At 37.9% G+C, this 24739-nt stretch overlaps 1 protein-coding gene across 1 annotated transcript; it reads left to right on the top strand.

The window, feature by feature from the left end:
- Window positions 1-3730: 3730 nt before the first annotated feature.
- Window positions 3731-17805, top strand: LOC139143455 (cytochrome P450 2U1-like). Its single transcript, XM_070713786.1, has 3 exons — window positions 3731-4363; window positions 15640-16620; window positions 17437-17805. The coding sequence occupies exons 1-3, from the start codon at window positions 4012-4014 to the stop codon at window positions 17613-17615; spliced, it is 1512 nt and encodes a 503-aa protein (XP_070569887.1). The 5' UTR covers window positions 3731-4011; the 3' UTR covers window positions 17616-17805.
- The last annotated feature ends 6934 nt before the right edge of the window (window positions 17806-24739 follow it).

The following is a 24739-nucleotide window of genomic DNA, read 5'->3' as shown; positions in this document are numbered from 1 at the left end:
CTTTGGGCCATACCTAATTGATAAGAAATTGAGTGATTTAAATTACATCATAATAACACCTGACAGGCGAAAACAAAAACAGCTATGTCACATAAATATGCTTAAGCCATATTTGGATAGGGATAATCCTACTATAACTCAGCCTGTCAGTGCAGTCAGTTCAAACCATTATGAAGATAGTGATACTGAAACTGACTTGAGTGAAAATACTCTAAACTCAAAGCTGGGCTCGGTCAAGCTTCAGAACTCAGAAATCCTGGAGAAGCTGGAGTCTACAAAGTTGGCACACCTCCAGCCAGAACAACAACAACAGGTGAAAGAACTGCTCCACGAATATAAACACCTGTTTCAAGATATTCCAACGAGGACAAACATCACCTATCACAACGAAGATGTCTGCGACAGTAATCCAGTGGAACAACATCCAGACGGACTCAATCATGCAAAAGCGGAATATCTCCAGAGGAAGCCAAGTATTTGCCGAACAATGACTTTATTGAACTCAATAAAAATAACTGGACTTTGCCATGCATACTTTATGCCAAGTTCAGTGCCATTTCAAGTTTTCCAATACCAAATTGCAAGAGGATAGTCATGGTGTAGATCATCCTGTTTGCTATTTTTCACACAAATTTAACAAATCCCAGAGAAACTACTCTACAATGAAAAAGAGTGTTTATCTTTGATATTAGCTTTACAGCATTTTGAAGTTTATGTTACTTCTTCAAATCAGCCAATAGTGGTTTATATTGATCACAACCCTCTTGTTTTTTGCAGAAATTTAAAGGCAAAATCAGAGATTGCTAAGATGGAGTTTAATGTTACAGGATGTTAATCTTGAATTAGACATATCAAAGGCAGAGACAATTTAATTGCAGACTGTCTCTCTCGTATTTAGAGTTTATTGTTGTTCACTTTCAAGAAGTTTTACTTTAGAAAAAAAAAAAAAAATTTGAATACTTAAATCTTTTTCAAGACTACATTTGTAAAAGAAAGATTTTTCTTTGAAAAATTTTCTTTTTTTTGAAGAGGGGGTGTGTTATGTAGGTCATTTCCCCCACACTCATCATGACCTGAGTTCAATTAGTCTAGAACATTCTCAAGGTCACTGCCCTTGATGACCTCACAACCTTGAATTCAATTAGTCATGTTTGGAATGTTCTGGAAAGTTGATTAGTTGTGTAAGGGAGATAATTTTAGAACAGTAATTAGCATGTCAATAAAAGTTCTAGATTGTTCTTATATGCCTTTATAAAAGGGACGTGCTCAGCTTCCAGTCAGACTTTGGGATCGTGTCTCTTGTGTGTTACTAAACTCCAGCAGTAGTCATTCTCAAGACTTTTCAAGACCTTCACTGCCAACGCTGGATTTATACTGTGGACTTTGTGCAGTTTCAAGCTGCAAGGACTGTTCATTCATCCGACTGACTGTTACAACTCTGAGACTGGAGCTTTGCCGTCCCAGCTGAGATAAGTAGTCTGTACACTTTTAAAGCTTGTACTCTGTCCCTGACTTAGCAATTAGTTTTGTTTTCGTAATAAATTTTGTTTAAACGGAAACTGCTGAGTTCACCCTTTTGTTCGTTTTCTCTGCACGTAACACTATATATGTATATTTTATATTTTACATTCATTTATATTTTAACAGTCATTCTGTGTTTTAATGAAATTGTTGACATGTCAGTTGTAACATAGAAATTTCAAAGTGTATTAGTTTGAATACAGTACATTTTGAATGAGCTGTGAATGTATTTCACACATTTCTATGCTTAACCAGATGTCCTGAACAGAAATGGATGTCAATCATTAATATCAAAGAGGAAAGTGCAGTAAATCAAAAATTTTGATGGGTGTTAAGACTTTCCAGCCATCCAATGAAATCTCCTGAGGAGCCATAGAGAGGCATTTTCGCTAAATCTGATGTGTGCAGTGTCTGAGATGACCTTTCTTGTAACATTGAAACCATAAAAGCACAGCTAATAATGACAAAAACTGCCTTTTTTAACTGTTATTTTGTTCATAAAAAAGCATCATCCTACAGAAAACCTGAGACACAAAGGAAAACAGTTGCATCAATGAGAACGAAAGATATGATTTTCTCACGTCCCCAGTGCGCTGGGAGTGTGAGAACACAGTGTGAGATCAATTTGTTCTCACACTCTGTATTGCTGCGCGACCGAACACCTCGTATGTGAAACGTATGTTGATTGGTCAATTCTTCTCAGCGCCCAATTCACTGTACGAATTATTTGACGAATAGAACATCGCGTAATGTACAACTGGCACTATAGCGGACAGACGACTGAATCGCAGAGTGAACAGGTTGTACTAGATTTGAGTACGGTCAGCGCGGCGTCGGCAATAAATACATGGAGGATGACCGCTTTTATGTTGTGACGGGAGAATTCAGGCCATTACAATCTTATCGGCTGTTTACGCTCGTCGATATATTTTCTGGAGAAGAACTGACTTGACAGCGATACAGTTAGCAAAAGACTTCGACGAGCGAGCCATTTGCACACGAGGCTGTAGCAGACGACAGCTTTCACGCAATGTCATCAACAGATGGCCACCAGAGCTGTTTCGCAACATTTTCCTCAGATGACCTAGAGAGTTTTGTGGCTGACCAACAAAACAAAATTGCCATATCGGTAATATACAGTTAACGTGTTTGTACTATTGCTTATCAATGAAAGGAACTTCATTTTTCTGTGCGATGATACAAATGAAACAAGAGCAATGGGTGCTGGTTTTTTGATAGTATAAACCTCCCTACCACAATAAAATGCAATTTTCTAAAGATATTGGAGGGATGTGAGAAAAATAATCCCACACCCAATGGGTTGGGATGGAATGTCTCACACTCGTTGGGGATTCTGTCTCACACTCGCCTTCAGCTCGTGTGAGACAGAATTCCCCAACTCGTGTGAGACAATTCCATCCCAACCCGTTGGGGTGTGGGATTCTATTAATCTTGTCATTTTTCTATCTCTAAAATAAGTCACTGTATCAAATATACATTGTGAAATATTAGTGCATGTTGCTTTCTCATACTGAATTCTCATGGAGAGAACAGAAAAGTATCAGGAATTATATATTGTCATGCTTTTCATATGAAATGCATATTTCATAATGGTACAAACATCAAGATATCTCTGGCATATATCTCTGATTTATTAAAGTGTGGCTCCCGAAGGGCGCAGAGAAAAATATGAAACATCCTGATATCTCTGATATATAACGGTATGTCTTGTATATTAAAGTCATGCACAGGAAGGGCGTGCTGAAATGTCTGATATATTAAAGTAATGCGCTCAAAGAGCACGCTGAAAAATATTGAAAATATACAGATATCTCTGATATATGTATGCCTGATATGTTAAAGTAGGGCATGCTGAAAAATATGTCTGATTATTAAAGTTATGCGGCCAAGGGCGGGCCGAAAACGCAACTGAATGATGAAATTTGTGGCTGCATGACACGATGCATTTTAAGCCTGTATCGAAATTCAAAAACACACTGACCCTCCCCCCCCCCCAAATTGGGCATTTTAAAACATGGTGACCCCCCCTATCACCAAAGTCAAAAACAGGGTGACCCGAATCCACCGCCCCCCCCCTGCTGAAGAAACTGACCAGTCCCTTAGGCCTGAGAGGGTTAATTCCACGAAGATTCCTACTTTGCCTTGCCTACTAGAGCGCCGCCACAGTCGTGTGTTTCGACCATGACCCTGCTTGCTGCTTCGGTGACCTCTATTCGTGCCACTGATCAGCTGATTGGTCGAACGCTTTTGTTTACCTTAGCTTAGCGGTTATCTAAATTTATTACCTGGATTATCTGATTGCGCAAGGGAACACCACGAAATAATCCGTATCACTCTATCGGTCTCGCTCCTATCTTCGTAAAGATTGAAGATACGAACTGCTCTGGCGAAAGTGGAACACCACCGACTGTATCAGCAACATTGTCATTTTGCACGGCCGTGTACCGGACTGGATCCAACATTTGTAACATGGAATCAGCGCGCCCGTTACTGGATGCCAGAACTGTCCTTGTGGCAGCCGTGGTATTCTTCATATCGTACTGGATTTTCAAGCGATTATTCTCTAAAAGGATCAACCTTCCCCCTGGACCACCAAGTCTTCCCTTGATCGGCAACCTGCTAGCCGTTGGCGGAAGAAACCCCCAGCACGCTTTGCGTGACATGGCGTCCAAATACGGTGATGTGTTTGTCATTCGTTTTGGTTCACAGCTGGTACTTATCCTCAATAGCTACGAAGCGGTGAAGGAGGCTCTGGTACGAAATGCTGATGACTATGTCGATCGACCGGTTGTACCAGTTAAGATTGGCACACGAGATCACGGTACGGTTTTAGGTAGCTCTGCATGACAGGGCTGTGTGTTCCCAGCGTTATAACGCCGGAAACACACAAGCCCCTGCCATGCAGAGCTAGGTTTTAGGGAGCGTTCAGTTATGGCCGCGGCCGGGGATGGGCCAGCAAATTCCTTCTGTGCATCAGTCAAAATAAGTGAACCCCTCCCCAACCCATTGCACCAAAAAAATTGATGACCCCCTCCTTTCAAGATGATAAAAATTTCATGACAAAAATTTCCCCGCCCCATTGCTTGTGAGTAAAGCTGCATTCACAAAAATCTCCGGAGGGGGAATGATAGAATCCAAAAAAGTTCTCAGATTTTTTTTCAAATGCCCCTATCAAACTCACAAATTGCATTAAAATAGCCCCTTCTGACTTGATCCCCCTAAAGGAATGGGACAGAAATTACAGAGGGGTTGCAGTTTTAGGAGCAAGCATTTTTGAAGGGTCATGAAATTTCATGCATGCATTTTGGTGATCAGGAGGGTCACCATTTTTTGCACAACTATAAGAAGGCAAAATGTGGCTGATATAGTGCTTCGTCCTAAAATATCAAATCCATAATGCATGGGAGTCTGTTGGGCAAACTACTATAATAATGGAACATTTTTCCTACAAAAACAAGCTATATCTGTACCTTTAAATATGTTTGATAATTCCTTCAGTGAGCTCGATTTACAAAACAACAACCCTGTATAGATCTAGTTGCCAAGGCAATTTGCACAGATCTTCATGTGACACACAATCATACTTTTAATCAGATCTTAGTTCAATGACATGAGAGAACAAAATAGTGTAGCGAATCATACTTATTTGCCAGAATATTTTTGAATGCTGAAACTGCTGTTTTGCTCATGTGTTCACACACGTGATCATATGTGGCAGCGATGTCTGTCTGTCTGTCTGTGTCTGTCTTTCTGTCTCTGCGCTCGATATCTCAAAAACAGCTCATCAGATCTGAATCAAATCTGGTACATAAATTCAGTTTACAGATGGCAAGAACTGATTAATTTTTGGCGGGTGTGGCTTGCTTACTTTTTGCTTATTTGCATAATTAATGATTCTAGAAAAACAGATATACATTTAGAATGACTGAACACAATCTAATGAGATATTTGCTACAAATGTTGATCACACCAAATTTATCAGCCGTGAAAGATATTAAGAGTTGACATGAAAGATAATTGCTAATTTGCATATTTAATGAACTTTCCTAATTAGAAATATATATCTGAATTGTCTAGATTAAATTGACGAAACTTGGTATGTATATTAAAGATACTATGATATTAACATTATTGAGAGTCATTAAGCATTTTTACTTCAGCCAATTCCTAATACTTTCAAGATACGGAGGGGCAGGGAAATTTTTGTCATGAAATTTTTGTCATCATGAAAGTCATTCCTAATTAGGGATATATATCTGAATTGACTTGACCAAAGTTGATGAAACTTGCTACTATATTTAAGATACTATATTCTTGAAAGTCATGAAGCAGTTTTACTTCATCCAACTCCCAATTAGCATATTAAATAAACTTTTTAGTCCCCGCGGACACCGTCCGGGGGACTTATAGGTTTGGTCATGTCCGTCCGTCCGTCCGTTCACGCAGACATCTCAGAGACGCCTAGAGCGATTTCGTTCAAACATGGTACAAGGATTATTATTTATGCCATACATATGCACGTAGATTTGTTTTACGATCTGATCCAATATGGCTGTTGTAGACTGGTGGCCATTTTGTTTCCTGTATTTGATGTCGGTGCGTATGTTCACGCAAATTTCTCAGTGATGCTAGGAGCAATTCCATTCAAACTTGGTACAGTCATAGATTACTCTATATGTTATACATATGCACATTGATTTTTGTTTTGATCCGGTTTAAAATGGCTGCGTGGCGGCCATTTTGTTTCCTATATTTGATGATTATGCATTCGTTCACGTAAATTTTTCAGCAATGCCGGGCGCGATCGCATTGAAAGTTGGTACATATATTAATCCCTATCACATATATATGCATGCCCATTTTTGTAATGATTTGATCAAAAATGGCTGTGTGACGGCCGTTTTCTTTCCTGTATTTGATATCCATCCACAGGCTCCCCAGGTATGATCCACAGGCGTTCCAGGATGATATTAATATTAATGCTGTGTCCATGCATAGGGGCTCATGAATGCAGATATCTGAGATATGCCTGTGCCAATTCTTTTTAGTCCCCACGGACGAAGTCCGGGGGGACTTATAGATTGGGTCATGTCCATCTGTCCGTGTGTGCGTCCGTCCGTTCACGCAGATATCTCAGACATGCCCTGATCAATTTCTTTCAAACTTTGCACAAGGATAGTACCCTACCCCATACAGATGCACGTCGATTTGTTTCACAATGTGATCAAATTTGGCCGTGTTAGAGGACTTTTTAGTTTACACCTCCATAGACTCCCATGTATAAGGCAGTTCTCCATAGACTCCCATGTATAAGGCAGTTCTCCATAGACTCCCGTGTATAAGTCAGTTCTCCATAGACTCCCATGTATAAGGCCAAGAAAAATAAAAATTTAGTTTCTCATCGTATTCACATTGCAAAAAGGATGCAGTGACACAGTTTTTAGTCCCCACGGATGAAGTCCAGGGGGCTTATAGATTGGGTCATGTCCGTCCGTTCGTCCATCCGTGAGTCCATCCGTTCACGCAGATATCTCAGACATTTTGACAAAATGTCACGTGACCTCAGTGACCTTTGACCTCAAATATACATATTTGTCCATAACTCAGTAACCACAAGTGCTACACCCCTCATATATTATATATTATTGCCTGAATACATGGGTTTATGTGCCCGAGAGCAGGTGACAATTTGCCCGACGCCAGGAGGGCAAATTGTCTCCTGCTGCGAGGGCACATAAACCCATGTATTCAGGCAATAATATTTTTATTACATGCCTTTCACAGTTAACGTTATATGACATTTAGTTACATGCAGGGCATTTGCAAACAATTTTACCATTATCGAGCAGCATCAAACAGATTCTAACGAAAGTCAAAATAGTAGTGCGCGCACTGATATTGTACATCTAGTGTTAAGCGTCTACTTTGACATCGAAAACGTCGAAGGTCTTCACCGGACCGGGTTACTATGGAAACGGTCAGTACATCATTCACAACGCCTGCTAACTCCCCGGATGTTCCTATTCGAATCAATGCACATATTTGCACTAACGCCGAGGCATGTAATAAGGTATGATGGGACACCTTATGACGCCAAATATTCTACCTCATTAATTATGTGCATATGTAATTTTGAGCGAGCCAATAGAGCTAGAGGTCTGAATTTTGGTATATTGGGATAATTAGCAATACAATTTTTTTGACAAAATGTCACGTGACCTCAATGACCTTTGACCTCAAATATACATATTTGTCCATAACTCAGTAACCACAAGTGCTACACCCTTCATATTTGGTATGATGGGACACCTTATGACGCCACATACTGTACCTCATTAATTATGCGCATATCTAATTCTGAGCAAGCCAATAGAGCTGGATGTCTGATTTTTGGTATATAGGGATAACTATAGGATAGAAATTTTTTGACCAAATGTCATGTGACCTCGATGACCTTTTACCTAAAAGATACGTTTATGTCAATAAATAAGTAACCACAAGTGCTATATCCTTTATATTTAGTAGGATGGGAGACCTTATGACAACACACGCTTTACCTCATTAATTATGCACATATCTAATTCTGGGCAAGCAAATAGAGTTAGAGGTCTGATTTTTGGCATATAGGGATTAATTAGCAATACATTTGACCTCGATGACCTTTGACCTCGATTATAGATATATATGCATAACACAGCAACCACAAGTTCTATACCCTTCAATTTTGATAGGATATTAGACCTTAAGATGTCACATCTTGTACCTCATTTATTATGTGCATATGTATTTCTTGGCTGGCCAATACAGCTAGAGGTCTGATCTTTTTTCCCGATTTAGAACCATAACTTAGACATGCCTCATGTGTTTCAAATTGGGAACAACGACATAGACCTATGTGCCCATAGATCTCAACATATACACTCCAGTGATACTTCTTAATGACCAATTCCCTACCCCATCAAGACTAATACTCCTATTACAAGTGTGGACTATGTCATTGTCAATGACTTGTTGAATTAGGGATTTATATTTGAATTGACTGGACCAAAATAAATGAAACTTGCTATGTACGTTAAAGATACTATGGTATAGCACTATTGAAAGTCATTAAGCATTTTACTGCAGCCAATTCCTTATTTGCATATTTAATGAACTTTCCTAATTAGTTATATATATCTGAATTGACTCGACCAAAGTTGATGAAACTTGCTATGTACATTGAAGATACTATGATATAACATTATTGAAAGTCATTATTATTTAGTTTTACTTCAGCCAATTCCTTATTTGCATATGTAATGAACATTTCTAATTAGGGATATATATCTGAATTGACTCGACCAAAGTTGATGAATCTTGCTTCATATATTTAAGATACTATAATACAACATTATTGAAATTCGTTAAGCATTTTTACTTCAGCCAATTTCAAATTTGCATATTTGATGAACTTTCTTAATTGGGGATATTTCTCTGTATTGACTTGACCAAAGTTAACGAAACTTGCTATGTACATTAAAGATAATATAATACAACATTATTGAAAGACATTTAACATTTTGATAACAGCCAATTCCTTATTTGCATATGTAATGAACTTTCCTAATTAAGGATATATAATTGGATTTACTTGATCAAAGTTGGCAACACATGCTATGTACATTGATGGTTATACCAGGTTGTAACAATATTGAAAGTATTTGAAACTTGCTATGTATATTGATGGGACAATTATGTTGTATTGGTAAAAGATGTTTTGCATTTTCATGTCAGCTAGCTTATAATTTGTATATCTAATGGCTTTCACAGTTTGCCATATACAGCTTGAAGGAATTGACCAAAGGTAATTATGTAAAGTGACTATGTAAAGTTGTTATACAATGAGAGTACTCAAAGAAATTAATTATTTTTATTTCAGCTAATTACATATTTGAATACTCAACCCTTTGAGCGCTGTAAGTTTTTCCCACCAAAATTTTAGTGCAAATATTTTCCAATTTTTTATGAATTTTTCTGTAATTTTTTGATTATTTTGGCCCAAATGGACGTCACATTTCATTGGTTACAGTTTTTTATCAAAATTTTGGCAAAAATATGAAAAAATTTACTAGGGTATATTTTGTAAAGGTTGCATAAATTGACTTTGGCACTCAAAGGGTTAATGACCTTTAGAATTGTTCTGTGGTGAATATTGTTCGTTATGTTGATCATAACTTTAAATTAAGTTGCAAACATGTGGCAAAGGTTCAAATTTGCACATAAATGCAATGTATAATGAAACACGTGAGCATTTTAAGTTCATATCTGGTTGACAGGATGAATACTTATGAAAATCAAGTGAAACCAACACCCCCCCCCCCCCAACTGTGCTGTTTGAAAAATACATGACCCCCCCCCCCCCTTTGTAGTTTTCAAATTTAAGGTGATGTCCCACTCTTCCCCACCCTTAGGATTTTACCGGCCCACCCCAAGCCATAATAACTGAAAGCTCCCTTAGTGGAGAACCTTTCTTTTCTGGGGGATTGTCAGCAGGTGAATGAGAAAAACAAATAATTTGATCCTTTACTGGCATAATAAAAAAGATTGCTTCAACAGACAGATGAAAACAGTCACAACTATGCTGAAATCAGCAAACTGGAATATCTGATTTCCCATATTCTTAGGAGAAGCATGATATTTGCAATATATGTCCCTAAGTCATATGTTTTTTGCCAGCATAAGTCTGATTTACATGTACATTTATTGCAGGTACTAAATGTGTTTGTTGCAATGACTAACCCTGGAAAACATGTTTCTGTATTTATTTACATTGAGCAATTGCTCAATCAGTGTTTAAATAAAGGGGAACTATTTTGCATGCTCTCTAAAAAAGAAATAGCAAAACACATGGCAGAATTTTTCATTATACTCGAAATACATTTATGTGTTCAGGAAAACAAATATTTCCAGAAAAAAATGAAAATACAACAAATTAATGAAATATTTAAAATCAGTTATGTTTTTGACAACAACAACGAATGAAGTCTTTCCTTAGAACTCCTGGGAATGATTTGGACTCACAGATTTGATTAAAAATGGCTATACCTGGTTACTGAGTTTGCCAACTGCACCATCACTTCACTACTACACTAACATTTTAGTACTATTAGACTACTGCCACTGTCCTCTACTGAGAACAGTATGGCAGTTAGTAGTTTGTACTACATGCTGAAACATGCTTGAATCGATCACACCACACATGCACATATTTTCTTCCAGCTCCTAGTAGTATTTTATATGGTGGCATGAAAAAGAACTCGGAGGGATCAGGATTAAGGCACTCTTATTAGATCAGTCAGCTCAGAATAATTTTTTTTTTGCAGTTGTGTGTGGTACATAAAATCGAAATAGCAGAGGTTTGCATTGTAAAAAATTGTGTATTGCCAGTTAATATTGAACACTACCGGTACATGTTGTTAATAGTTACAGATTTGAACCAGTGAAATGTTGGTAGAATTATGTTAAAAATATACCAAGAAAAAAATTCATAGCTACTGCATATGTAAAAAGTAATTCAATGCAGGACTGACACTAGTAAAAATGTTAACAAACCGATTTCCTCCACTCCGTACCCCCAAAAAGCAAATGGTTCTGTCCTTGTAGATCACCATTTCATAATCAACCATGTACATGTTAAGCAAATAAGGTGTTTCTTGCACTTATACCAGTATTCTGTATTGATTCACATGACCTTGGTATTTGCACTCCATTGTGATCTTACGAGTTATGTACTCACTTGTTCCTGATGATCTACAGAGTATCTCTTCCTCTTCTTGGATTGCATTGAGTCAAGACAATGAAGCCACTTTCTAATAATAGATTTTGGAGAAAATCGAAAAAAGGGGGAAATGTAGTGAATCATAGCCTCAATTCCTATTCTATATTCAATTTATAATGACTATCTCTTTCTTCATTTTTTCAGAATTCAATTTTACATATCAACATTTCTCTTGACTGACTGTATATTGATAGTCTATATTTTTACAACTTGACTTTGTCTCTTTCTACACTCTATTTTACTTTCCACTACCTGATTGCTACTTAATCATTTCATAGTTTTACAATTGAACGTTTTATTTCACAGATCAACATTGTTACTTTCCATTTTATTCTTCTAAATTTCATGTTAAAACATAACATCACATAATTACATTTTGCTCTTTAAAAAAACATTTTACACTTTTCATGGAAGTTGAATCTGAATATTGATAACTTTACAATCTTTCAATGAAAGAAACTTTGAAATGCCACGTTCATGATAAACAACCATCATAAATAAACTCTTCTCGGTGAAATAGTGCAAAATTTAAGTGATGGCAAAGCTAGCTGTAAAGTTATCCAATTGTTTTTGTCAACATTACTTTTGTGCTGTGCTAACCATTCAGAGCTGCAAAATAGGAGGCGCACTAGCACCGTGGAGACTACAATGGTTTTAAGCTACGTGTAGAGCAAAGAAAAATATTCATCTTTTCTATATTCTGATATTTGATGTAATTTTGCTGTTTTGTTGAAGTGGCAGGTAGTATTTTCAGGTATGGGCCTAGTCAGTAACATTTAGCCACATTCAATTTGTAAAAACGCATGTACTGTCATAAAGGCAGGTCTTTAAATATCACACATTTTGATTAATGCGGGCAAGTACTATTCGATGTATAAGCATATACACTGATCCTGAAGCCCTGGGCTTGTTTTCCCACATTCATGTATGTTGATGGTACATCCTCCCTCAGATCTGCTGTAGACACAAGTGCCATCACTTGTTGTCTAATACATAGTGCTAATACTTGCCTATTTCGGAGGCCCTTTACTTGATAATGAGGTTGTTCAGTAATTACGCTGACAGTGCTAAATGCCATAGGGAATTTGAGAGGTCATTTTTAGGAAGCTCAGGTGTCCCAGGGCCTTAGTTTCCTCTTTGCAACGCTATTTTCAGAGAAGTTTCACTCTTTTAATTAAGATAACATTATGGCCATAGCCTCAGTTATTTAGTGTAAGCTGTTCTATCATTGCAGGAAACTCACTTGCAAATAATAGACCCTGCTTTCAGGACTGTTTTATACAGAAAACAGGATTTAAGTATTTTTCTAATTCTAGGCAGATCAAACCGCCATTTGGAAGAATCAAAATGTTTCATAACATCCAACTACACCTGTACAATTGAGTGCTCTTCTCTATCCCACTCGCTAGTACTTGTACCAAATGAGAACTGAAAAGGAATGAGTCAAGCATATGTTGTACAAAAAAACAGTGAACAGTGTATTCAATATTGTATGGAATGAAAACACATGGTGTCCTGACTATTAAAGCCTACATAGAAAACAAGAAAATGTCTTACTCTCTCATATGAGCTGACCAGAGGCAGACAATACATATAGTGGTCCCATCTTCTGCCAATGCCTATCATGATAATGTGCCATTGATCATAACCAGATATGAACTGAAAATGTTTAAGTATATTTTGCAGTTGTCTGAAAATTAAAACTTTTGCCACAAGTTTGCAAGTTCATTGAAACTGTTATAACCAGTATTGTGAATAGTAGTCACACAGATTAATGCCATAGGTCATGAAGTATACAAATATGTACTTAGCTGAAATAATAATGTTAAATTTCTTTGAGTGCTGTCATTTGTATCACCACTTAATATAGCAAGTGTAAATGCTTTTCGTCAAGTCTTTTGAAGGTTTACATGCCAAACTGCTCATTAGATATGCATATCGTAAATTAACTTACATGAAAATGAAAATGTTTTTCATGAATACTATATAATTGTCTCATCAATATACATAGTTTGTCTCATAAACTTTGATAGGGTCCTTCCAGTCTTATGTCCCTAATTTGGAAAGTTAGTTTAAAGGGATATAGTCGTCGGAACTGCGCCTGTGCAAGTTTCTTGTTTACAAACAATGTATTTCGTGCAGGATATCAAGATGCACCTCATCATCATAGCTGCAATATTTAAACTTATACGATAATAGATTATGACAGACATGTTTTAACTGTCATCAATCACCATTGTGCTTTGGATACATTGTTGCCATGGGTCATATGGGTCCCATACGACCTTTGAGCGCAGTTCCGACGACTATATCCCTTTAATATGCAAAGAAGTAGCTAGCAGCTGTGAAAATGCTTAACAACATTCAGTAATATTTTATCATAGTATCTTCAATGCACATACCGGTAGCACATTTTGTGATCAAGACTGCTCAGATATGTATCCCTAATGAGAAAGTTCATTGAATATGCAAATGAATCGGTATGTTTAAATATGCTAAGACAACTTTCATGAATGTTATTGTTGTATCATAGCCTGAGTATCTCCAATGTACATAGGAAGATTTCTCGATTTTGATGAAGTCAGTCCAGATATATCCCACATTAGGAAAGTTCACAAAATATGAAAATTAGTAATTAGCTGAAGTAAAAATGCTAAATGACTTTCAATAATGTTTTATCATAAAACATGTACCATCAATGTACATAGCAAGTTTCCTCAATTTGATTAAGTCAATTCAGATATATATCCCAACTTCAGAAAATTTTCTTAGAGATGCAAATTAGTAATTAGCCCTAGTAATATTTCTCAATGACTTTCAGTAATTTTATATCATAGTATTCAATGTACATAAATGTAACAAGCTCGTTTCATTGTGCAAACTAGTAATTAGCTGATCTCAAAATGTTATACTACTTCAAAATTGTTATGTCACAGTATTTTCGATTTACATAGCAAGTTTAGTCAACTTTGATCGAGTCGATTCAAATGTACATCCCAATTAGGAAAATTCATTAAATGAACAAATAAGTAATTAACGTACATATCATCCCGTAGTATCTTTCACTGCTGATATACGGTACATGAATCCCGTGGTGATCAGCGTTTGTGGCAGTTCTCATCAAATTGTGTGTAGCTGTTGTCAATGTACATCGGTTTTTTCACAATCATTAATTATACAAATAAGCATAAAATGTGCAAGCCACACCCTCCAAACACTAACCAGGTCTTGCCATTTGCAAACTTAATCTTTGTATAAGATTTAAATCTGATCCAAAAAGCCATTCTTGAGATATCGCACCGATGGACAGACAGCTAGAGAGACAGTCAGACATGGCTGCTACATCAGCTCTTTTGTGAACACATTGAGCTAAAAAATGACACCTCAGTGAAAAGTATCAAGCAAGTTTTATATGCAAGTTCTATATGCCCATTATCTCTTTGCAAAATAGATTAATCACAATGTCTACGCTACTCATCATGGATATGACCTTGCACATAGGAAATCATTGCCTTTCATTATTTTATCCCTCCAGCAGTTTACCATTTCCCTATGTCCTCCTGGTACCCAGGGTGCACCCCGTAACTGTAAAAGTTCTAATTATGTTTCATATTATTTTTCTTGCTATACATTTGGTAAATACGTAAGTTAATAACAGGACAAAATGCTCAATTTTAGACCACAAAATATTCTACCTTGATAATGAATCGTTTTCCGTTGATTTACGTACTCGAACAATGTTGTATAAATGAATACAATTATTTAGGAACATGAGCAGTATATTAATGACGATCATGCCTTATATCACAACTTTGACCACACATAGCATGCAGCTAGCGTCAGGTGTTACTACGACGGGTAAACCCACATCTGACGTGCGCACAGTCTGTACATGGCCACTTCGATCCCAACCATGTCACTTTGGCAATTTGTGTAAGATGCTGAGCTGATAAGTGTTCATTTAAGCAAATGATATTATTTGATATTGTTTCTGTTTGAGAATTTTAAACTAATGAATTTTGAAATATTCATCTACCCTGCATCTTTCACTAAAGACATCTGAGTTGTACTGAAAAATACCAGTGTGTATAAAAATACTGCATCGAAATTTATCCAGTTTTACTGCCTTTGTTCAAAAACATGTTTGTGTGGGGATTTTTTTTCACCTTCTTTGTGTGTGCACATCAACAACTCATAACGTCGTCCATCTTTACCCGATTTACAGGGAAACTTTCAGATCTGCATTGTCAGACTAAAATTACAATTTTGTGTCCTTCCAGGAGTTGTCTTTGCAAACGGACCACAGTGGAAGTTTAAGCGGAGGCTAATGTTGAGCTACCTCCGTTCATTTGGCATGGGGAAGTCTGTGATGGAGAGAAGGATCATGGAAGAATGCACATATCTGCTGCAGGAATTTGAAAAACACGACGGAGTGGCATTTGATCCTGCACAGACAGTATCAAATGCTGTGTCAAATGTCATATGTTCCATCCTTGTCGGAAATCGTTTTGATTATAGCGATTCACGATTCATAAACTGTCTCGCCTCTCTAGAGTCGATGTTCGGACTCGGTAAATTCTATTTCGGTTTGGAGTTCATGAACTCTGGAACAGGTTGGCTCTGTGACCGCATCTTTGGCAAAGAGAACCTTCGTCACAACCAGGCCGTGTACGATGTATTTGGCCCTATCATAGAAGAGCATGCCGAAACATACGACTCGGATAATATGAGAGACTTCATTGACGTATTCCTTTGCGCAACCAAAGACATGGAGAAGGAATCTTCGGAAACATATGATGAAAAAGGTTTACCGTTTAAATACTACTATGTTTACTGCTTGATTCTAGACATGTTTGCTGCTGGAACGGAAACAACGTCAACCACATTGATGTGGGCATGGTTGCTCATGATGAAATATCCAAACATACAACATAAAGTACAGGAAGAGCTAGACCATGTGGTCGGGAAGGATCGGTTTCCGGAAATGTCTGATAGGCCAAACCTGCCCTACACTGAAGCCACCATCACTGAAGTCTTGCGCATTGCTAGCACTGTCCCGCTGTCTGTACCCCGATGGACCGTGAATGACACACAACTGTATGGCTATGATATCCCAAAGGACACCATGGTATGGGCAAATATCTGGAGTGTACTTCGTGAGCCAAAATTTTGGTCGAACCCAGAAACATTTGACCCAAGTCGTTTTCTTGATGCCAGTGGAACTTTCTCAAGATCAGATGTATTCATTCCCTTTGGAATAGGTAGGATTTATTTCACTGTCATGTCTCACCTAATAGTTGAAACTGTTATTATTTTAAATCTGTGCTCATGTCATCCTCAGTTGTTTGTAACGTTCAAAAATCTTTTATGATTTTTACCAAGCCTAAGTAAAAGAGAGTACCGGTATCTATTGCGCCTCCTTATGCTGAAAGGTCTTCGTTAAAGGCCCGATCAAGTGATGGTGTTCTAGCTTTCAATGTTACCAGGGTCCTCCACAGGGACCGTGATGTTACTAAACCCTCATTCTTTTCTTCGTTTTCCTTTGTCTGAATGTCAATATCAACTACAGAAAACCAATAGTATTACAATTCAGTCGAGGGCTTTGTGAACTATAGAAATGCCCTTTGGGATACTTATGATCTAAACATGCCCTGAGTAAATAACAATGCCAAGTCGACAGTTATAATTGTCAATCATCTGAACTTGGTTATACCACAGTCCCTCTATACCTTGCGTATACACATAACATGTGAATATACCTATGACAAAATTTATAGTAGTTACCATAAATTACGTAATCATAACATTGAATGTTTTGTCTACAAGCTGGGAGAGAGCAGAGATCTAATGACTGGCAATTTGGCAATTTTAAGTGAGCAGAACGACATGAATAGTTGCTCACATGAAACAACACCAAAACAATGTCAAAAGAAAGTGACTTTTCCTTTTAACATGTCAGTCACCCATTCTAGATGTGATTATGTCGTGACAATGATTACATCAGTAGCACTGCAGTCTCCAGTTCTTACCTGGATAAAGAATCTGCTAATAATCGTTCTTGTCTTATCTTTTCTTAGGGCCTCGTATCTGTATCGGCGAGCAGTTGGCCAAAATGGAGTTGTTCTTGGTATTTACGTCTGTCCTACAAAATTACACACTCGAGTCTGACAAAAAGCATCCTGTACCAGATCTCGAAGGACACGTTCACTTAACTTTACAGCCCTTAACATATCATATGCGGGCAGTAAAGAGATAAAACTACCTCACACAATGCCTTCGAGAGAAAAAGTTAGCAACAACTTATGTCTCTAAATAAGAAAAAGGAAGCTTTCCAATGAGAAAACCTTCGTGTTCAACATTTTTATGATATTTGAGTCAGAAGTCATTATTTTCTAGCATATATAGAAGCATTCTTCACAGAATGTTAATAATATGACATTAAACTGGTCCAATAATCATTTCCATTCAAGGTGATACATTACCAGGTCTATGGGACATTTGTGATTTAGAAATTTAAGTAGGACCATCCTAAACCACTGATAGTTAGTGGTGGTACACAGGTGTCCGTAATGCGTAAGCGTACCCTGCTAGCATGCTACAACCGTCAGGATTGGTCCCAACATTGTCTAAATATTGTATGAAAAGACACAGGATATGAGTCACTGTAATAAGTCAAAGCTGGGAATGCTGTCGTTAATCATTTGAGTGACCGAGGTGTCATATTTGGCCACAATGTCGTCTTATCAACGGTAGAACTTTTTGAAAGTCCTAACGAGTCTTTTTGTTGTGTATCCTTGTCTCAGTAATTTTGATGCCAATGAGCTGTGTCTCAGTTGAAAATCAGTGCAGGAATCACAAGCCCTACAATACCTGAGAAGTTGAGACACGTACACAGGATTTGTTTAGTGGTTAATAATAATAATAATAATATTTGGTTCTTATATAGCGCACATATCCACAAGTAGATGTGATCAAGGCGCTTTACAATTATTATTACCCCTGGTCACTGGACCTAATATTATACCACTCAACTCCCTGGGGAGCAGACAACAGCTCACATGTGCAGCCAATAAGCGCAGCAGAGCTAAACGCACACATAACAACCTCTGTCCTACCAGGTACCCATCACTCCTGGGTGGGGAGAAGCAATGAGGAATAAAGTGCCTTGCCCAAGGACACAACACCACAGCCATGCCGGGGCTCGAACTCACCATCCTTTGATCGTGAGTCCACTGCTCTAGCCACTGGCCCATGATGCCTCCGGTTAGGGTTAGGGTTCATTATTATGCCATCATTGTCAGGAAGCACCGGCATCAAAGTTGTCTGCATTCCCCTGACACGTGGATATGTGACACGTGGAAATATTGGTCTTATTAGCTGTAAATATTTTGTCAGTAAAAAATATGCTGCTTCTTACCAAATGAAAATTATACAACTTCATGTAGTTACACTCTTCAGCTACAGGTTCATTTGCACAACAAAATGCTTGCCATCGGATTGTGTATTAAAGCTCCATTAGCTCTCCCATTAGCTTTTTCTGTATTGTTCTCCGTTTGACTCCAGTTTCTGGTAAATCCCTGGGCTATGATGAAATAAATACCAAGTGCATACCTTGTCGATGCAGTCTAAATGGATATAATCAGGCATTATTGTTGAATACTGTATTCAAGTCCGGACTAGAATTCATTTATCAACAATAACAATGGCCATTACACATGCACTGGGCTGTTTGACAAGCAGAGTGATGGACACTTTAAATTAGCATAGCACAGGTATTAGGATGAGAAACTATAGTAGATTTAGGGAGCTAAAATACTGAAAAAATATCCAAAAGTTACAGCTCATGTCACGTCCCTTGAATTCCGAATTGATAATAAAGGACTGCATCATTGATTCCAGATGATCCATGTACATGTATAACGTAGTCAGCATCTTAATTAGACTAGCTCTTTAGTTTGTTCGGACATTCACGTCTGTTGATGATTATTTTCGCAATCGTCTACAGATCCAATGTTGGTGTACATATATCATCGAAATAAGCAAGGTAAATCTGCTTGTGATCCGTTCGATGCGAAACAAAGATTACAAGACATTAGCTGTGGAGGGCAATTCATGCGCCTGTTGTGCACCTGTTTGAAGTTACTTTGACAAAACTCCGGGCAATCAGAAACAACCCTGCCAGATGCCCGCATTTCCCGAATAAACTTGAGACTTTGAAAAAGAACACGATACCTTCAACGGAGGAATTCTTTATAATTTCTGGCGAATGTTGACTATGCTTTTGGTAGAGGAGCTGCGGTAACCACAGAGACAAACAAAGACGGGGTTGGATTATACGACCATTTAGCAATCGTAAAAAGGTGCTATTTGACCTAAGAGTGTCATGGCGACACGTTGTGTTTCAATCCATCATAATTGGCGGCTTCACAAAGGTTACTGTCAGTCATTGTTCGAAAGTGATGAATGAAACACCTGGAGTGTGGGACTGCTTTGCTGAGCGCGCAGATACATTTGTACATCACGGTAATCAGCACATGGGAGAACGAGACAATTAACACTCGAAAGTGAGGCAGGGACAAGAACATAAGGCAAACAATGAATGAACTGGATTCGGAACAGTAAATATTAATGAGACTTGAGGACATATAGGCAGCCAATGAATGAACGCAAATGAGGCATAGGGACATAAAACTTACCAATCAACGTGAGCGACGCTGGGGTTTAGGACACAAATTTATGTCCTAAATGATATACGTCTAATAGAACTAAAGTTGTGTAAACGAACTAGGCGAAAGTGACCGACTTTGGAGTATCTTGTCCTTTATATCCGAAACTTACACGGAACATAATCATGGCCTCATTGTGTATGAAACATGACATGTGCACTTTCCCTCTCGTGTATTTCCAGTGATGTAGTCGGATTTAGTGGCTCGTCTTTGGCTATACACGATAAGCTTATAATTCACAACCTAGATATTAAAGTTTATCGTATAGTGGTTCATGTCGACCGTACGTACTCTTCAGCAGCGTGGACGACATGAAGTTGACAAGGTAAATAGTGGGTGTTTCATTCTTTGGGGAGTACAAGGAGAAGTTGCAATTGGAATATAAAATGAAAATAAACAAAATAATCATAGAAAGTTAGCATTACTGGCCTTTAAAATACGGGTTAATATCAATACTCTCCTAACAAAGAGAAGAATGACAATACAGAAAGCATGTATGATTAGTATATGTACACATGCAATAGCAACTCAAGCCCAAGACACACGATACACAGAGAAACAGGAGAGCCTTGTTTATGTCTGGCACTTTTGGGCCCAAATTTTCGTAAATGAAGTACATAGTTGGAATTTACTTCACTCTCTGTGAATCGTTCATAATTTACTACCTTTGGAACCTTATCAAAGCCAAGCAAGTCCCGTTGTCCATGATGTCGTCGAAATCAGAAACGTTTTCTTCATTTCATGATGCAACATGGTGGAGAATCCATGTATCGATCTCGCGTGCCCTTGCAACCAACCCGTTTCCACGAATACAGAACACAGCAAATCTTCCATATGCAAATAAATATTTCAAGTGATCACAGCAATGACTTAATACCAGTAAATCTGATCAAAAGTAAAATGTAAATTACGACAAAAAATAAAAAACTGAAACTTTGTGCGACCCCGCAGTGAAGAATGAAGGCCGTTGTTGACTGTCCGAAGTTCTGTACTCTTCAATCAGTTTGAAGTATCTTCAGATTCACCCTTTGTCAAAAGTCCTCCTTAACAAGGTAATAAGAGAATGAATTGAATAGTTCAGATGCTGAGAGATGTTGGTAGACATTGCAAACGTTTTCCCGAGAAGAACGGAAGTGGTGTCAAGAATGACACCATTTCTAAAGAGTATAAGACAGAGGTTAGGCATGGTGGAAACAGATTCACATCAAAGAGATTGCAGCTGAAATTGATTGGAAGAATGACCTTTGTTTTGCTTTTCCAATGGAAATGACAGCATCAAGTTGGAAGATTAAACTGACCTGATCACACACTTTCTTAAGTTATTCATGAAATGAAAGTTTGACAGATGCGTCCACCATCAAATTGAATGTCATGTCTACATGATTTTCATGTAGAATGAAAGTGGCAGACTTATAGAACTTGTCCTCAACTTTCCTTAATCATGAACTTTAAAAACATTGTCTTTCCAAATCAAGAACAAAAGTCAAGGGGCACCTTACAAAGTTTGACACTCAGAGAAACAAATCATCAAAACCCCAGCAAGGACAACTCCATGAATTAATTTGTCGTGTTCCAAAATTTTGTATTTCACAGCAGGAAGAATGTACAGTGAACAAAATGTTAAGCTGCATTATTGTCCTTTGTCAATCCCTGCTATTACTTATTTCCTGTATCTGTGATGCTGTTATTCAACTTTTGTTTTCTGGCAAAAGTCGGAAATTTTCACTCGTGCCAAATTTCTCTTTCATATTTGCACTGAAAAAACTTCAAGGTCGGGAAAATTCCTATTTGGAAATAGTGTAAGAAACATCATAATCATACCATACTGTGGAATATGAATATTATATCAGTAAGAGAGCTTTAGTATTACATCAGGATTGAGCTTCCTTTTCACTTTGCAATACTTGGAAATTCGTCAAAGGTATAGGTTATACTCGTAAAAGCCGCCTACAACAATGTTAGCCTTATATTGGATGCGCCATAGATGTTTTTCAAGTATGATCTGCACCTGTCCAGTGAATTTCAAAATACTGCACCGAGGAAGGCACCCAAACTCCGGTTTATGTAAAAACTAATTTATTATTACATTAATATTCATTTTGAAGTTAATTTGATATTTTTAGACCTCATGCCTACGTTGCCTGTACTATAAGAGCGCCGCCACAGTTGTGTGTTTAAACCGGGACCTGCTTGTGCCCTGCTTGCTGCTTCGGCCGGTGACCTCCAATCACGCCACTGATGGTGATTGGTCGAACGCTTTTATCTTCGATGTTACCTCATTTTATTAACTGATTTATCTGATTACGCCAGGAAACGCAACGAAATAACACGTATTACTCCTTCGGTCACGTTTCTATCTTCGTACAGACTGGCGAAAGTGGAACACCATCAATCAGCAACATTGTCATTTTGCACGGTACTGTTTGTATATTCCAACATCTGTAGCATGGAATCAACGCGCCCGATACTGGATGCCAGAACTCTCCTTGTGGCAGCCGTAGTATTCTTCATATCGTACTGGATCTTCAAGCGATATTCTCTAAACAGATCAACCTTCCCCCTGGACCACCAAGCTTTCCATTGATCGGCAACTTGCTAGCCGTTAGTGGAAGAAACCCCCAGCACGCTTTGCGTGACATGGCGTCCAAATACGGTGATGTGTTTGTCATTCGTTTTGGTTCATAACTGGTGCTTATCCTTAACAGCTATGAAGCGGGTGAAGGAGGCTCTGTACGAAATGCGGATGACTACGTCTATCGACCAATTGTACCGTTAAGATTGGCACACGAGATAACGGTATGGTTTCAGGGGAGAACCCTCCATATCTAGGGAGTGGTACCTCTGCGTGGCACAGCTTTGTGTTACCGGTTGCAGCCTATACCTGATAACACACAGCCCTGCTATGCACAGCCATAGGGAGGAGAGGATAGGGGAGGTGTCGGGAGCCGAGGTTAGGGAGGAAGAGAAATAACTTAATCCTTTAATGGCGCAAGGAAAAAGATTGTTCCAATGAAAAGTTAAAAAGTCACAAATATGCTGAAATCAGCAAATTAGAAAATCTTATTCTTCCATATGCTCAGGAGAAGCACCGCCTAGGGCGGCCAATTACTTTTCTATTTTCAAATTTACAACTCGAGTTTAAGTCTCTTTGTATATTCTATTCTAATTTCAATTTTACAAGTCAACGTTCTTTCGACTTTCTGTATTACTATTATATATTCAATTTTACAACTCTACTTTCTGTGTCTCTTTTTATATAATGTTTGACATTCTACTACTGCTACTTCATCATTTCACAGTTTCACAATTCAATGTTTTACGCCTATATTACAGTTCAACATTATTACTTTCCACTTTATACTTCTAAATCTCATTTTTAAAAATAACATAACATAATCCTATTTTGCTATTTGAAAGGCAATGTCCTGTATTTTTTTAAATTTGAAATGCAAGTTCTTCAAAAATCAGACATTCCCGTTAAATGTGTAGGATACCATTTTGGGGGGTTTTGGCTATGTTTTGCTGCCACGGTTCCTTTTTCAGGTCTTCTGTACAATCGAAGTCTTAGAAATGTGAACACCTCGTCATGAAGATAGCCTCGCACATCTATCAATCATTGGCTTTTCGAAATTTATCCTTCTCTTAGCTTACAATTTCATAATATCTTCCAGCTGCCCAAGGTACAATGCAATCCGTAATAGAACTGTAAATGTTTCATGTTATTTTTCTGGGTGTATATCCGGTTAACACTTATGTTATTGACGGTACACAATACAATGCTCAATTTTAGGCCACTGCTTATTCTGCATTGATGATGACACATTGTAAGTTGATTTGCATACTCGAACAATGCTCATACATTTATTTCGGAGCGTGAGCTGAAGATGAATGGCGTTCATGCCATATATCCCAACTTTGAGCACATATAGTAAAGTATGTAGCTAGTGTCAGGTATTACTACGATGTGTAAACCAACATCTGACATGCGCACAGTCTGTACATGGCCACCTCAGCCCCGACCATGTTGATACCGACTTTGCCGATCTTGTCACTTCGGCAATTTGTACCAGATGCGCAGCAGAAAGGTGTTCATTTAAGCAAATAATATTTAAGTAATAGAGCACACCCAGCGACTGTATACCACGAGATTTTTACCAGTGCACGACATATATGCACGAGCGATAGCGAGTGCATATATGTCATATATATACTGTCAAATCGAGTGGTATACCGTCACTGGGTGTGATTTATTGCCATTATATCATAACAGTATATTGAAATTCTGGCATGGAATGTAAAAAATGGATTTTCGTTCAAGCTGAGAGCTCGCGCGTATGCCGGCAGTGCTATATCTCGAATATACCATGGTTCTCTTCGCGTCTCGACAAATCAGATCGCTGTATTTGCGCCATCAATATACTGGTATGATGTAATAATGGATATTGTTTCGATTTTAGAAATTTATGCTGATGAATGTTGATATACTCATCTACCTGGTATCTTGCACTGATGACGTCAGAGTAGTTCTGAAAAATGCCAATGTGTGCGAAAAAAGTCCATTGAAAGTTCATCCAGTTTTCGTCTTTCCTCAATGTTTGTGTTGGAATTTCTCTATGTCTGTGTACAACATCGAAAAGTCATGACATTCATCGGA

This window comes from Ptychodera flava, chromosome 11, assembly GCF_041260155.1.
Source record: "Ptychodera flava strain L36383 chromosome 11, AS_Pfla_20210202, whole genome shotgun sequence".
In the NCBI taxonomy this organism is placed as follows: Eukaryota; Metazoa; Hemichordata; class Enteropneusta; family Ptychoderidae; genus Ptychodera; species Ptychodera flava.
Note: the sequence above shows the minus strand (reverse complement) of the source record. Positions and strands in the feature narration are given on the sequence as shown.

Coding starts and splice junctions, on each gene's coding strand:
- LOC139143455 (XM_070713786.1), top strand. CDS start 4,012: ATGGAATCAGCGCGCCCGTTACTGGATGCCAGAACTGTCCTTGTGGCA. Junction 4,364..15,639: donor GATTGGCACACGAGATCACG/GTACGGTTTTAG, acceptor GTGTCCTTCCAG/GAGTTGTCTTTGCAAACGGA. Junction 16,621..17,436: donor ATTCATTCCCTTTGGAATAG/GTAGGATTTATT, acceptor ATCTTTTCTTAG/GGCCTCGTATCTGTATCGGC.